This window comes from Pyxicephalus adspersus, chromosome 1 (assembly GCF_032062135.1).
Source record: "Pyxicephalus adspersus chromosome 1, UCB_Pads_2.0, whole genome shotgun sequence".
NCBI lineage: Eukaryota > Metazoa > Chordata > Amphibia > Anura > Pyxicephalidae > Pyxicephalus > Pyxicephalus adspersus.
Window position 1 is genome coordinate 22844181 of NC_092858.1, and position 16593 is coordinate 22860773.

General features: G+C 38.3%; 1 protein-coding gene across 1 annotated transcript in view; it reads right to left on the reverse strand.

The window, feature by feature from the left end:
* Positions 1-16593, reverse strand: part of FREM2 (FRAS1 related extracellular matrix 2) — a 120705-nt gene that overhangs the window by 46320 nt on the left and 57792 nt on the right. The window contains exons 4-6 of the mRNA XM_072403953.1: positions 14293-14523; positions 9887-10012; positions 6528-6779 (exon numbers count right to left, since the gene is read on the reverse strand). Coding sequence (XP_072260054.1) covers positions 6528-6779; positions 9887-10012; positions 14293-14523 — 609 coding nt within the window. The remainder of the gene's footprint in view (positions 1-6527; positions 6780-9886; positions 10013-14292; positions 14524-16593) is intronic.

The following is a 16593-nucleotide window of genomic DNA, read 5'->3' on the forward strand; positions in this document are numbered from 1 at the left end:
TAGCTTTGTAAATGGCTGGCTGTGTTTCTTTTTGATCTTATAACTGTTTATGTAACAGGCATAGCTAAAGTAACCCTTAAAAGTTAAGTTTTGCAAATGTTCTATAGCAGCCTTTCTCAAACTTTTTAACATTGGGGGAACTCTTGAAATAACTTTCAGGTCTTCCGAGGATCTCTTTTATAGTTACTATATCCACAGCTACCTACCTGTAAAAGGAGAATACCTTTTACATTGCTGGCCAATGGGAGGAATGTTACCCTTACAGATAGTCAAAAAAGTATTGGTGTCACTTAAACTGACCTGAGAGGTACAAATTGCTCCTTGCTCAAAGGAACGCCTAACAACCTCTGGAGGAACCCTGGATGAGTAACACTGGTCTACAATGTTACCTCTGTAGATACAGTATTATGATTGTTCTACTTAAATAGAAAAATACTCCTCATGTAATTGAAATACTCATAATGTTTTTTTTGCTAACAGGTGTGGGAAGTATGTCCTTCTCAGGTACAACCACTGATGGAGAGGCCAATATGTGAGCCCTCTGACATGTACCGAAAACAAAGTTACCAGGTATATTTATTGATCTGAGTCAGTTGTATGGTTGTATAAAAGCTCATGCCGCCTAACTAAGCAATGATCTAAGTCAACATTTGGGCACTGAAATGCAGCTAAATACAGCCACTGCCATTTATGATATATAAAAATAATTTGGCTAGATTACTTATAAGCTGCTTTCTATGGAGTTTCACTAAGCAGGAGAGACCCAAGTAAGGCATCCCTGTTTATGGAAAGGCATTTTGGAATCCGTACTCACTGCTTGGTATGATTACCGACCTGATGGTTGTTGAACCTCACTACAGATTGGTGGACAGCCCCCAGGATATGTATTTCTACACTGTTCTAAGCACACACTAAAATTCTAGTAATCTATTTATTTCTAACTTTAGAAACACTCAAATTCTATTACTGTTTAAAACGTATGAAAAAGCCGAACAATGGGAAAAGTTTTGCTTGACACATAAAAGCTCCCTTAGGACAAGTATACAAGAATCTGTATACCAAGTACTAACCTACTGGATTGTAAGCTCTTTGGGACAGGGTCCTCTCCTCCTGTATCACTGTCTGTATTAGTCTGTCATTTGGAACCCCTGTTTAATGTACAGTGATGCATAATATGTTGGCACTTTATATATCTTGTTTAATAATAATAATGATAATTATAACCAGATAGTATTTTCTAAAAAAAACACAGAGATTGTTGTACTTGTGTTATTGAATTTAAAAATGAATTTCTTCACAATGCCCCTAGGTGCAAAGTTAAATGAGAGCTTGCTTAAAAATGTTTTTATGGCTAGTCAGGGCGCAGGTTTGATTTAGGTGATCTGGTTAATGAAAACTTATATGATATGCTAATAGTAAGCCTGATATTTTCCATGGGCTCTGTACTTCAAAGAGCTCACATTAATTTTTTTTGTTTAACACAGTGTAATGCAAATTAAGATCAGAAGCTAAATAACCTACCTGTAAGTTTTTTAGATGTGGGAGGAAACTGAAGTAATGGGGGAAGTCCCTATTTAATGTACAGCGCTGCATAATATGTTGGCGCTAGATAAATCCTGTTAAATAATAATAATAATAATAATAACAAAAATATTAAGTCCAAGCAAACACAAGGAGAACATACAAACTTCTTGCAGACAGTGTCCTGGCCAAACAAACATGTATACTAGTGCTTTAAAGGTAAGCGTGCTATCTACTATGCCAACTGTGCTGCCACATTCAGTCATCTGAACTCCTCTACAATCTAGTGCATGCAATTGAGGTTGAGGTTTGCAGTGGTCCAATGTTTTCAGGAAGTCTATGAATAACCATAAATGATGTCCTTCCTTTTGCAGTGCTCCAGCAGCAAACCACAACAGCTTTCACCTGCTTTTCAACCACTGTGAGCTATGGTTGAAGGCAGTTGCATTCAAATCAGTGAAAGTGTCGAAGCAACATGTTGTGTTCAACAACGGTGGACGCGATCCCCTGCAACCTTCAACTGACTGCACAAAGTGGTTCCCAACTGCTCTTATTTAATTGAATGTCAGGGGTTGCAAATGCAGTTGAACCTCAGGTCTAAAATTATCCTTAGCCCATTTATCCCTCCACACATGACAATCCTCTACAAAGAGGTGGTGTTCCTTGTAGAAACCATTTAAAGATTACCAGGCATTTTTTTAACTATAAAAATAAATTGTTTGCTATGGACAAAACCTCTAATTGTCTTCTGCTCTGCTCTACTTGCCTTATACGTGATCCAGAGCACTATGGGTCATATCATTTGTACAGTACATTTGCTAGCATTGGCTTCAAGGTCAGTGCACCTGTGAAATATGTAGGGCAGGGTATTCATTTATATTATTCACCGCCATTCAGACTACAAAATATGTCTTTCGTGCTCCAGGGAAATTGGCAGCGCCTCACACGAAATGGTGAAGCGTTACACGAGACAGTGAATGTGCGGGGCACGAGAAACACAGGAGTGTTGTACATTATCAGCAAATAAACTGCTAAGGCTTCAAGCCAGCTTATTCATTCTGAAACACAGCAGTCTGGTAGGCCAAATGAATGCCGTTTGTTTTATAGGACACTACAATTCATGTAACAAATGTTAATTCAGAGCTGTCAGGGAACTGTCCTTGGTTTCCCAGTTTAGCAAACTTTGCCAACATTTCTGTGTACAGTTCATTTTCTTTGGCTCTGTTCCATCCATCCACTCTGTGACAGCTTAACTAAAATGTTAATGGAACGTATTTCACTATCTTATGTCCTCTCCCTTCATGTGTTCTTGTCCTAATCTGACAAGGAACAATTCATAGAGATTTAAATTATAAAAAGAAAGCACAAAGCTCAAGAGACAGATGAAGAAGATTTCTAAAATTTTCAATGCCTTTTAGTGGCAGTAGTATATTATTTTTATCTTGTCATATTTTTATTCAGGGAGCGATAAGGTAACCAAATAGATAAAAAGTAGTTGTCATATCCATACCGGCTATCACATAATGATCCTGGTGCCATCTTGTTCCATGTTGTGGAGTAGTGGGGCAGAGATCAAAGAAATCAAAAGACATGCTGAACAAAATTAAACTTCTTTGGTAGGCAAAACAATAATTATACAATTTTCAACTGTTTCTGTTTGCTTTTTCTGTTTGAGTTGTAAATTATCACCCAGCTACCAGGTAAGCTCACTTTTGCATTAAAATATCCTTTGAAAGTGGAACGTTTGACTCAACACAACTTTGAGACCGATCTTATGCCTCCAAGCTCTTTATTATCTGAAGTCCTGACAATTTTCAGATGTTGTTTATACTTGTTCAGGATTATCATGACAGTCAGGAAACTAGTTTTTCAGGTGATTGGTTCAACAATGGAAGTCTATAAATTTCTCTTAGTAGAGGCCACTTTTCAAGAGATGTCACCTAAAATAAACGTAATGGTGCCATAATGTAAGAAGAACTAATTTATTGCCACTCTTTGGATCTTTATCTCCTACCTTCTCTCTACTGAATGTTGTACTTTCAATTAGACTCTTTAACATCTGACAATTCCAGGAATGTCCGAAGCCTGTGTCACCTACTGTCATCCTCCATACTATGTCCTATAGTGAGGTATGGGACAAATAATTGAAACAGAGTCTGTGATGGACATTGACATTCAAGCCTCCTGTAAGTGTCAGACACTGAAGAGTCTGGAAGATGTTACAAAGCTCGAGCACAAAGAAGTTAGACACCAGTGGTTGCTGGAATGGTGACTTATAAAAGCTCTTATTTTTCAGGCAACAACCAGGTTGATTGTTTTTGGGAAACCACCAAAAATCCAGGCAAACAATTATATACACAGTTGAAATCTTGACATGTTTACCTGTCAAAGCATTTCTCATTTTGCTCACCTAATATTGTGACTTTCACATTGCACATCCAGGAGGAGCAACCTACTACATCTTGGTTTACTTTACTGCTAAAGAACCCTTTTGTGATCATAAATCATTCACGCCCAAACGTTGAGACCAAATTTAGAAGAATTAATGTACCAATTTCGACCAATTTTGGTCAAAAATTAGTATTAAGGTGATGGAAGGGTGAAACACATCAACTAGGATGTGAACTGCTGTGGTTGTGGGCTACAGGGAAGACTGGTGAGGAATGTTGGCCAATCTCCCTTTAAGAGGTCAATCATAACATTCTTCGATAGCAGTGGTCCCCAACCTTTTGGAGCCTGCAGACCACTAATTTCACGGACTCTGGACCGCCCATGTGCAGGGAGCCGTGTGTCACTCAAAGGGAAAGAAACATCCCCCGCCATGATCCCAGAACCTGCCCTCTCTCACATCGAGAGACAACACGCCCACTGTCCTGAGCCTGTGATCTGTATGGCAGACGTGGTCCGTGGCTCTGGCCGGTGAACCCCCCCAAGTGAGGGCCCACCTGTAAGCCGGCCCAGTAGTGGGCTGCGGACCAGGGGTTGGGGACCCCTGTGCTATAGGATCTCTAGTCTACAAGCCTGACCACCCAATCCCCTTCCCCAGCTGGCAGAATACCTTGCTTATTATAAAAGGTTGTGAAAAATTTACAGAGGGTGGCTGTGCCAGAAGTTCTGGGGGACATATATTATGCTGTACATTACCAGACTGCTGTTGGTCTCTGTATAAAACACTAAAAGGACTCATTCAAACCTGTGAGTTATTAGGCTGAGTCAAGGCCTACAATAGGGACTTTACGAGGGGGTGCTGAGAAGTTCCTGGATTTGCTCCCTTCCAGATGAAATAGAAAAATGAGTGTGGGGGCATATGACAGCCTAATATCTTAGTATGTATCTGTGCAAATATCAGGTCTTTGCGATTCTTAAAACTGTTTTTTTTTTAGTGAGAAGCTGTGATGGCAGAGGCACAAGCAAGTTTCACATTGTTGGAGTTACGGGCCGTCATGAAGTTTTTGTTTCTCCAGGGAAAGTCAGCAAAGTACATTCACACTGAGATGTCACAAACACTGGGGGAGAAGTGTCCTTCCTACAGCACTGTCAAAACCTGGATATATCATTTTTCTCATTTGGAAATGACAAAATCCCTCAAAGAGACTGAGTTGTCCAGTGCCTTCCTGTCCTAAAGTTCCCTCCAAATTTGACCTTGGAGTGTGGTATTGACATATGACTTGGGTAGAGACATTAGATTGTGAGCCCCTTTGAGGAACAGCTAGTGACATGACTACGGACTTTGTAAAGCACTATGCTATATGTTGGTGAAATGTATCGCAATATTTTGCATTATATAAGTACTAGTTGTTAATAATAATAACAATATTAAATATACCAAAGAAGCAATCACTGTTGCTCCGATTCTATTTACTATTGCTAGTCTATTATTTAGGGCCACCTCTGGCATTTTTGAATGTAGCAAAGGCTCCTTCTGGCAGTCCTCTACATGCCTTCCTCTTTGTCCTGATGGGACCACTGTTCTCTTGGCTGTGCAGTGTGACAGAGGTATGGAAATCAATAGATATGCCGAACATGCCTTGAGTTGTCCTTCATTGCCTAGGTACCAGTGAAACTTAATTTTTGGATTAAGATATCCTTTGAAAGTGGAATCCTTAGCTCATTATAACTCCAAGACCTATCATACACTTATCAGTTTCTATCTTCTAAAGTTCTGATAGTTTTCATGAGGCAAGTGATATATAGCTTAATGTTCCACAGCCAATGATTAAAAGGAAAGGTACGTCATTTGAAACCTTTAGGAATTGTTTGTTTATAATAATGAGTGTCCAATGAAGACAGGCAAGTAAACATTTCATTGAACACTACAAAGAACCGCAAATAATTGTGCTGTTTTTAGTGTCCATTCCAGTGTTCTGCTCTAATGAGCTGCACAATTTAGCTTGTCATTGATTAATATTTCTTCTCTAACAGCACATACAAATATCCTCCTCCATAGCACTCACCCTGGGTTTCAGCAATGTGCTGACTGTATAGGGTGGATCGGGTGGGAGTTGAGCTGATGTAAAGTAATGGAAAAGATCATGGAGGCATTGTTGAAAGTCAGCAAGCCTCATCTGTACATGGAGCTCAAAGACTCCCAGAGATCTGACTGATCTTGGAAATACATTTCACATACACATAACAGACATCAGCAAATAATTATTAAATAACATATTAGATACTTTGGAACAGCAGATGATTTTATCATTTTCAGGCTAAATAAAAATGGGTTTAGCAACTTAAAGAATGTAAAGATGGACATCACATCAGTGGAGAGGTGACTTAGCAGGATAAGTCTGCTATAATGTGCAAATATGCAGAGCAAAAACACCTTAACATTTTTGTCACACTTTAAGTGTAATACCTTCAAAATATGATGAAACCTTAATCACTGGTAGAACCAAGCACAAGTCTGCCTCTCCTTTCCACATTCCTCAGTGCGCTGCTACTGCATTAGTAGCACTTCGGAGATGATTTCAAGAACAGTATACATTAGTAGAATAAGTAGTTCTTACCATCATCCTTGTCAGGCACTATCACAATCTGAGTGGAGGGGAATTCAGTACCCAGCCTTCCTCCCATAGGCATGCTTAGTGTAACATTAAAAGTCTCAGCTTCCTCATACAATGAATCGTCTATGATCACCACACGACACATTTTCTCTTCTTCTCCCTTATCAAACCTCAGAACGCTGGTGTGCTCCTCAGGCCTGGATATGTAATCAGAGTAGGATAAAACGGATGTTGGGACGGTTCCAGTAGCCGTACCTGTAAAACCAAGTTGGAATGCTTTTAACATTTATAATTTGTCATATTTTGATGTGTCTGGGAGGCAAAGCTTAAAATACCAAAATAGCATTTTGTAAACTCAAATTGTTTGACAGATATTTCATGTTGCTGATGTTTAGCAGGCAGATCACAGAGAATCTTTGGTAACAGTCAGGTAGAAAGTGCCCCCTTTTCATTTTTCATAACTACCCATAGCAATATTTGATATTTCATACACTTACAAGTCTTGTTTAATGGTTGAGGTTTACCAAAGCTTTGAAAAAACAAAATGAAAAAACAGTCTATACAGAATGAACATGTATCATACATGAACTGCAGTAATACTGGTTAGTAATACTTCTGTCCATACCTGTCAGACATTTATTATAACAAACTAACCTGTCACTGTTTAAATTCATGTATAAGTGAGTGGTGCATGCATGAAAATTAAGGAGACTATAGCTCGTTCAAACGATTTCTGCAGGGTGGACAGATTTAGACACCCCATTCCTTTTGAGTAGACCTTTATTAAGTCTCAATGCACAGAACCAGTCCTGCACTACTTTGTACAACAATGCACTGTGCACATAGCATTACCATCTATGCACTGTGGTGAGCTATGGTGTTTGTGAATACGCAGTTTCAAACCAACTGAAACCCACACATATACATACTGCTACCATGGATTGTTGTATTGTAAATTATAACACATACTAATTTATGCACAGAAGTGTAAAAAAGCCTATAATAGCAGCATGGAGCCCTGGATAACATGCTGTTTCCCTATAGTCACAATATAAATGGGCATTGTTATCCAAGGACAGGAAATGTGTAATTGGCCAGGATTACCAGATAAAAATAATACATGTAAAAAGAATGTAGCCACCATGATAAGCTGCAATATATAAAATTTTTATACTCGGGTTCGGATACATTTTAAACTGAATATATATATATATATATATATATATATATATATAAAAGCAGTTGGAAGAAAGAACTAAAAAAACTCCCAATATCAGCACACCAAATAACAATATCAGGATTTACAAGGTTTTCTAACTTGCCCTATTGCTATTCCTTCCAATGAACATTAATAAGCTAATTTGTCAAAATAGGTACAGTATAAAGGTCACACATGTACATAGATATGTGTAGTGTTTGCAAAATATGAACATGAAGATCATAGAACAGCCTGTGTATTTTGGTCTACACAATACTAATGATGTTGCCTTTTCATTCTTCACTTGCTTTCCAAACACGCTGGTATAGTAAGTAGAGAATCTGATCTGGGGACATGACATAAATACCAGTGTACATTTTACACCTAGACATGCCATTCTTGTGAATTTACAGCTTCCTCATTCATCCCAGGGATCTCTTTCCACTACTTGTAGTATAACATATCAACAGTTTTCAAAAGTTGTTGAGAAATGGTGGTGCAGCTTGAAAAAAACAGTTAGGAAATGGGTCAGCATTTGCAGACTGAAAATGAAACATAAACTTGAGGTGAGAAATCTATCTCAACCAGCACCTTTCAAAAGCTTCCATGAAATCCTAGGATTCATCCAGTGGTTGGTAGGGGTTCTTTGAGCAATAAGCAAATTGTGTCACTTAGGTCAGTTTAACTGGCACTAATAATCTTTGTAAGCAGCCAGCAATTCTTTCTATTGCGATGTAAGCAGTCAGCAATTCTTTCTATTGACCACCACACTAATGTACCGTGAGCTGTGGAAATAGTAATTATAGCAGGAGTTCCCTGAAGACCTGAAAATTATTTCCCATGTTAAAAGGGTCAAAAAAGGCTGCTCTAAAGGATTCAACAAGGCACAGTTCTGCCTCCATGTCCTGAGCGCCTGACTGTCTCTTGCTGCATACTAGTCATATTCTGAAGGGGTCTATAACCCAAACTATTTCTGCAATGTCTATTGTAGTAACAATAGCTAGGAATGTGATGGAACATGGCTTATTATCAAAGGCAGAGTTCGTCTCCCAACGGCAGATGGACACAGGCCATTCCATATTCAATTTAAGCACACATAAAAGGCAATGCCAGGACAGTATAATCCAAATACACAAGATACCATACCCTACAAAACATACTGATCAAATATTCAACCACTATCCATGTTTTAAGGACACCTACGCCTATTTCTGGTTATGTCACCTTCAGGTGGCTATTGTGTCTCCTTGTGTCAGGTATGGTTGTATATTTGATCATTATGCTTAGCTGTTTGCTGGTGTTCCTGTTCTCTTACAAGAAGATACAAGAGGAAGTATGATCATTTAAAGAGCCTTACTACACAAAATGTATGTAAGCAGGCCTACGTTATTATTGACTTCAGGGGTACAAAGCCAGATTTGTAGACATAGTGTGACAGGTTTGGTGAAGTGGAACATGGGTGGGCTGCACAATGCTGTCCTGAGCCGATTATCGGATGAGAACAATATCGGCCCTGAGCCGATTATCGGACGAGAAGCATTGCAAGTGTGTATGTAGCCTCAGCTTGGAATCTGGGTACGTATACATTTACATTGCTTCTCGTCCGATAATTGGCTCAGGGTTGATATCAGACAAGAATCTGGCGTGTGTACAGCGCCCGTCGTCCATCGTTCTAACGACCGTCCTGGCGGATCCAAGGACAATGCACAACCAACGATCGTAATGGAAGTGTAGGGGGAGACCACACAGCGGGGTGCTGCTCTGTCGTTCTCCTCTTCCCCTCTCCATAGAGCAGAACAGTGTATGTGAAAGATCCTTTCCAATTATTGCACGTGTGTACCCAGCCTAACTCTTCTTGTTCCAAATCTAAACAATTGCTTTTGGCTGAATTGGCACAAATAATTACAGATACACTTCTTGTGGAAAAGTTGTCTGTATAAGAAAAGCAGAAAATGGCAGGTCATTCCATATTAATCCCTATGGAATGGGATGTCCAACAAGCTCACATACAGTAATTGTGATGATCAGGAGTCTGCACACCTTTGGCAATATAGTGCAGATGTCAATTTCAGTAGGCCGGAACAGGAGAACACGTTTATATAAGGACATACTTTTTTTTCATACATTATTTTTTTTTTTGTATCATTTAAGGAAACATTCTTACCTTGTTGAGTGAAACATATAACCATCAGTTCTTGGCTGACATCCCCACTTCTTCTGACCGGTATAAATAGCTCTCCAACATCTTCTTCAATTTTATAGATTGACTGAGGTATAAACACGGTTGATTCTGGATAATGGAGAAATAAAATAGGCCAAAATAAATACAGTAAATTAAACTATGAAGTGTAGCTCAGCATTAAAGTTTTAGAAACTTAAAAAAACTACAAAGACAAGAAATATACTAAGCTTAATGCTAAAATAAAGACAACAATGAAAATAAATATCTATTAAAACATTCTATTAGCACAAACGCTAATATAAAAAATATAGTTGAGAAAACAAATATCAGCAACAGGTTTGCAAATTATTAGGAAATATCGCTGAATTAAATTTATTAAAAGGTTTAGAACCGTTTTAGGTTTATTAATCTCTAGTATCTCTATGTTCAATTTACACAATCCTGTGAGTGCTTTAGCTTTCTAAGATAAATGAATTGTGTTTAGAAAGGGATTCTTCTGAAATCAATATAAAATGTAAAGGGTCCCTCTGGGGTAACAAGTTTGAAAAAGTTTACTTTAGAACCTACCTCTTCAAACTCACCTATGTTCTTCCCTCTAACCATCATCAACTACCCTACATATGCTATATCACACTCCCACACCTCTTACATTGGACTTTATTTAATAAAGCTCTCCAAGACTGGAGAAAATAGACTATCATGGGTGAACCTGGGTGATAAAAACAAACCTGGAATGCATCTGGCCCAGAATTGAAAACATTAACAACTAACAGGAAATTAGTTTTGGGAAATCCGTTTCAGGTTTGCTGAATCGCCAAGGTTCTCCCATGATGATTGTTCTTCTCCAGTCTTAGAGAACTTTATTAAATAAGGCCTATTGTAAACTATATAAGCCTTGACCCCTCTTCTCTATCATATTTTGTATTATGAAATCTGGTTGCTATGGGTAACATGCGTAAGGTTCTTCTATTGTACATACAATAATCTAAAATACATAAAGTACATGTATATACAGTATCAAAATATCTGAGCATTATTAGGTAATAAACAATGTGAATTCGGCCTAATTCCCAGCAGGAAGCCTGCACCATCTGACAGGACGCTCCACTCTCTAATCTTCCTTTATCTAAAATGGCTGCCCATGTGTAGGCCTCTGGACATATTTGCCTCCCATATAACATAGCACCTTGTAATTAAAGACCTGGAAACTTTTATTACTGGCACATATGTCACAAAGAATTTTTAAAATACCCATCAATCATTGGGAGATTTACTCCAATCTAATGTATATCCTTGGGAAAATACCGGGTGTGATATAATACACATGCTACAAAACACATCCTATAAATCTGTCATAGCCTTATCTTCATGTTGTGTAAATTCCTTAAATCTGCTATATTCATAAATCATCCACCTCCTCCCGCAGGAGACAGCGCTCTGTTCTGTGAAATGTGAAGGTTTATAGGGCAACTGCGGCCATACCGGAGATTGTATGGCAGTGCAGATTGCAGGATTTGACGTAGTAGTTGGTGCTTTTAAAATTCCTAAACATACAAAAAGGTATATGAGGTATGAATATTTGACTGAATATTTACTTACACCGCTGAACTAATTTTCAATACTCATAATTGTGGAAATATGTACTACTGCTCTAGTAGCTCTATATCACATCACCACATTTAAACGGGGGCTGTGGGCAAAAGCATACAGGATTCACAGAGGATTTACAAAGAGCTGTCTGAGTAGTAGCAAATTGTCTCAAGACTATCTTGCTTTTCCTATGACTTCCTAATGCCCTATCTGAACAGATCAGCCACTGTTCTGGCACATTAAGTTGTGTGTATTTATTTATTTTGAGTTATTGAGCTCTGTGTACGCCAATCTTTTCCAATAAAGCAGGTAGCAAGAGCCTGGAACCAGTCAATTGGAGTTTACAGCTCCACCTATTGACAGAAATGCAAATTAATTTAATGTTAAGCGAAGAGCAACAGTATTTGGCAATTTGTGGTCCCGAATTCTATACTGCACATTTCCCTAATAGATTAGGACTGCCTATTGTTTTTAATACACTCAGGGATAGGGGTAATGGAGGAGATAGGGATCAAAAGGCTATGTCTATTACAATTAGGGTTGATTAGGGAGTATGTGTATGTATTTATGACAATTAGGCTACTAATTTCAAGAGGCCATAGATGTATGCTTGGGTTTTTCTGCCAATCATTTTCTTACAGCTAGGTAAGTCCCCTTTCAGACTCGCTCCCAACCACTCCTATTATGAAAGTGATTAGTAAGAAAGCATTGGCACTTTGGTTGGGGCATATTTCCTGAAAGAAACGTTTCATGCCATGCAGTTGCTTTTCCTCCTCTGGAAGAAGAACTGCACCACCACCAATTGTAATGCGTGCACACGTGCTCACAATTACCTCTGGTGTGGATATAAAAAAAATGGTTGAAATCAGACCAATCATATCTCATCTATCATAAGCTTCGAGGAATATAATCCATTTCCATTCCACTGTCGTAAAGCAGCTCCAACATGTGGAAATCAATTCTGACTGCCAATGTGGTTTCAGCTGCTGTAGCTCTCGTTGGGGTGTCAGAGGAAATACTCTCGCCAGCTATTCAGTGAAAGCTGATGAGCTTCCTGATTTCACTTTTTATTACGACTACAGCCCTCCACATTCCTTGAATGGCAGAAGAAAACCCCAGGCCTACAAGCAATACACTTGCCAGTTTAAGGTTACATAATAAAAATGCTTTTCAAAAACTCCGTAACTCATCAACTCATACCTGGCCTCTCCAATTAATAATTTATGATTAGTGTCTCAACAGAAATTAAACTATAGAACAGGACTCGGAATTAATTTTGAGGTGTCTATTGGGAATAGTGTCATTTGCATTGATGCATAACAAAACAGTCTATGGACTATTTATAAAGCAGGGAATCAGGCATTCCCTCAAACATTCCCTGATGGAGAATCTCCCAGGTCCATGAGTTTCAACAGCACCAATTGATTTTCCACCAGGCAATGTTTCTGGTAATGTCAAGAATCCCTGCTTTAAAAATAGAGCCCTTTGAAAAAAAACTATAAATTAAAAAATATGACTCTCTGTTGTAAATGTGCATTTCATTCAAAAAGTGGCTATACCTAGAGATACTGCTGTTTTTGAATTGAGCTATTTAGTAGAAAATTATCATTGTAAATACCTTAGCCGTCCTAGTGGTCTACAGACAACCAAAGCCCTATTAAAGGATTGTATTGATCTAAACTAAAAAAGTTTTTTAATGCCATTCAGTCATAATTTTTAATTAATAATGATCTTGAGGGTGGTGGGGAAAGGGGCCACAGAGGACAAAAGCCACCACGGTCCTTACTTCTAGTTTCCAGGTGAGTATGATGGACTACATTGTTACAGGTGACAAAAGTTCTCTCAAGGTAAACTTGGGAAAAGCACTTGGCATACCCATAGAAACTCAAGCAATTCCACCACCAACCTAATAAAATGAGAACTGATAGATACAAGGGCATCTCCTACAAGTGCAGATCACACCAGCACAGAATGGAGGCACCTAATGTTCACTTCTTGAACAAGGGCCAGGAATAAAGAACAGATGTTGAGTGGGACCCATGCCAGTGCATGCCTTCTTTATCACATATCTCTACTAAGTTACATTTAGCAATCATTTTATCACTTCTTCACTCCTAAATGAATCACCTTACACTAACCAGTTCTCCTGTCTTATTCTAAACATGACATTTTAGTGTGTGCATTATTTTTCGGGAGTAGAAGATAACAGGAGTAGTTTTAGTTTTCCATGTTACATTTCCCAGGAATCTAACCTGTTCCAGGTTGCTAAAGACAGAATGAACAATATATATTATAAATGTATTACAACAATGTAGTTGGCTTCTAGAATTCACCAAAGGCACCATACACAGGGCATGTGACTGTAATGACCTAAGAAAGACTAGTGCCAGTCTTTGCTTTTTGTTCTGGAATGTGTGGTCCTTTCACAGTGTCTGGTGGGATTTTATAGCATCCATAATTAAGGAACATTAAAATTAAAATAATGTGGAAAACATGGCACTGGGATAGAAGATTTTTCATGAAGGTTTAATAACAGAAATATGATTTTTTTCCAGCAATTACTGCATTTTTTAGAAATAAATATTTATTAAATAATTTACATTTTTCTCTGATAAAGAGTCCGTCTGTCAATCACAGCTCACTAAAACATCATGTTGGGTATTTACAAATATTATATGACCATTCAGATTTCATATCTCAGAACCAGACTAAACTACCTGAAATGTGATTCTTTGCCATAAATTATAGCACTTTAAATATTATTGTTCTTAACAATACTAAATATATATTATCCATACCATCTCCAGGGTCAATGATCTCCACTGTTGCCATTTCTGGAAACTCCAGGGCCGCCATGACAGGCTCTGACAGAATGATCTGGAAGGTTTCAGACTGTTCATACTCTCCATCAGTCAAGATGCGTACTCTCCATGTCGCTGAGGTCTGACCTGGATTGAATTGGACTTGTTTCTGGGCCTTTCCTCTGAAGTCTTTGTCTTTTTCTGCAGTGCCATCCACAGTGCCGATACCTGGTAAAGAAGCGTACATTGAGTACATTAAGTCTGTCTAATTTTTTGGAAGTGAAAGATTTTGTAATAAAATTTGAGAGCAGTCATTAAATCTGAACCTTCGACAGATATAAATGGATGAAGCTCTGTAATGATTCAATAAAGTGTTTAATATATTTCTTTAATTCAATCATTTCAAGTACTGATGTTTGACATGACATCAGTCTCTTTAAATCAGAATGGCATTAATTCATGTTTATAAAATGACATATGTTGTCGCTTAGGCATAGGGAATGAATAGGGGGCCGCAGTGAGTGGCGCCAGTGCTGCACTGTCGCCAGCTGACACACACATATGAGGCCTCAAGGAAGTGTGAACCTGTCCATAATTTCAGTATTTTCGATCAATACATTTTTTGAAAACAGACAGTACAGGGCTGGGAAATCTGCAAATGTTGATTTTGGATTCTAAACTATCTGGGTGTTTAGTGGTAAAGTCGCTGATTGAAGGGGGTAAAAGAATATAAGGTTTTACTACTACCCTAGCAAGTGGCAATGTGCATGATGGCCACTTTACAGATCCCCAATGGAAATCATGACTTTGATGGTGGTGAACACCATAGGCCATAATAAGGATCAGTTTATGATACAATGCAACTTTTGCAAACATCAGTACTTGTAAAATGCGGTAATTGTACCCTCGGTTGATAAAAATTGGCCACATACACCACTTTAAACTAAGGCGATCAGTTACTATTTTTAGGTAAATTGAGTTTCTGATTCTGCCAATATACAGTAATTACAGTATAATTATCAAATTGCTGATCACCAACACACAAAATCTGATCACTCTTTGACAAATCTGGTGTTATAAATGTGTTGATCAAATTTTGCAAACTGGAGAATATAGAAGTGGTGATTTGTTATAAAATTGTTGCCCTTTATAAATGTGCCCCACAGATTTTACTCTCCAGAGGGCCAACGGGGACCTAGAGATATTATTCTAGCTGAAAAACAAGCCAGCCAATACGACTCCCACTAAGCCAGATTTAATGTATACCGGTTATATGTTTGTTCTAATCTTTAATGCTTGCCAGTTGCAGAGCTTTATGGATTAACTATATCAAATTACGATAGGGATTCCTATAGATGAACATGGACTGCCTATGTCAGTATATAGTACCATTATCGCCCAGGCAGCAGTAATGCATCTGTCATATCTGGATTACACTTTAGGGGCCAGACTGACATACACTGTGATACCAGAGACACAACAAATTTACTTTAAATTCTTAAGGGCGATTGTCTGAAACCTGCAGAAAGCTTTGCAAATACTTTGTGCTTACTACACATGTAGATCTTTTATACCAACCCGTGGTGTTCATGGAAGCCCACAAACCTATCGGCAGTCAACATTTAAATTTAAGTTATTCAATTTATTTTATTACACACTGTGCTAAATCTTGGCCTAGACACTATCTGCAAGAGGTTTGTATGTTTGCAGGGGTTTCCTCCTCCCACATCCCAAAAAACATTCAGTTAGATTAATGGGCTCCCCCTCAAAGTGTGTTAATGACATATGACTATGGTAGGGGCATTGGATTGTGAGCCTTTTTGAGGGTCATCTAGTGAGATGATTATGGACTTTGTAAAGCACTGTGTAAAATGTTGATGCTAAATAAATGTAACTTAATAATAATATTAATAATAGTGGTGCAGCGATGGTTCATTAGGGGAGCTTTATACAGCCAGGTAATAATTGCTAAGACCTATGTGGAGCTTTCCAATCTGATGCAGTATGTTAAGCCTTGATATTGCGATAATAAAGCATATTCATTTAAATGGGCTGCCAATACACCACCATAAAAAAGATTTGCACTTTTTCTTTCCGATAGACCAAATCACAATGTACAGTTGTGAATTAGTAAGTAAAGCAATGTACCTGCATTGCAGTGCACCACCAGAGTTCTGGGTGGCATTTACAATGAATGTACATGGGGCAGTACTCCATCATATTGGAATTACTCAGGCCTCGGGTCTCTTCAATGTTCCTATTTGTTTTAAATGGCACCCAGTGCAAATCAATTATTCA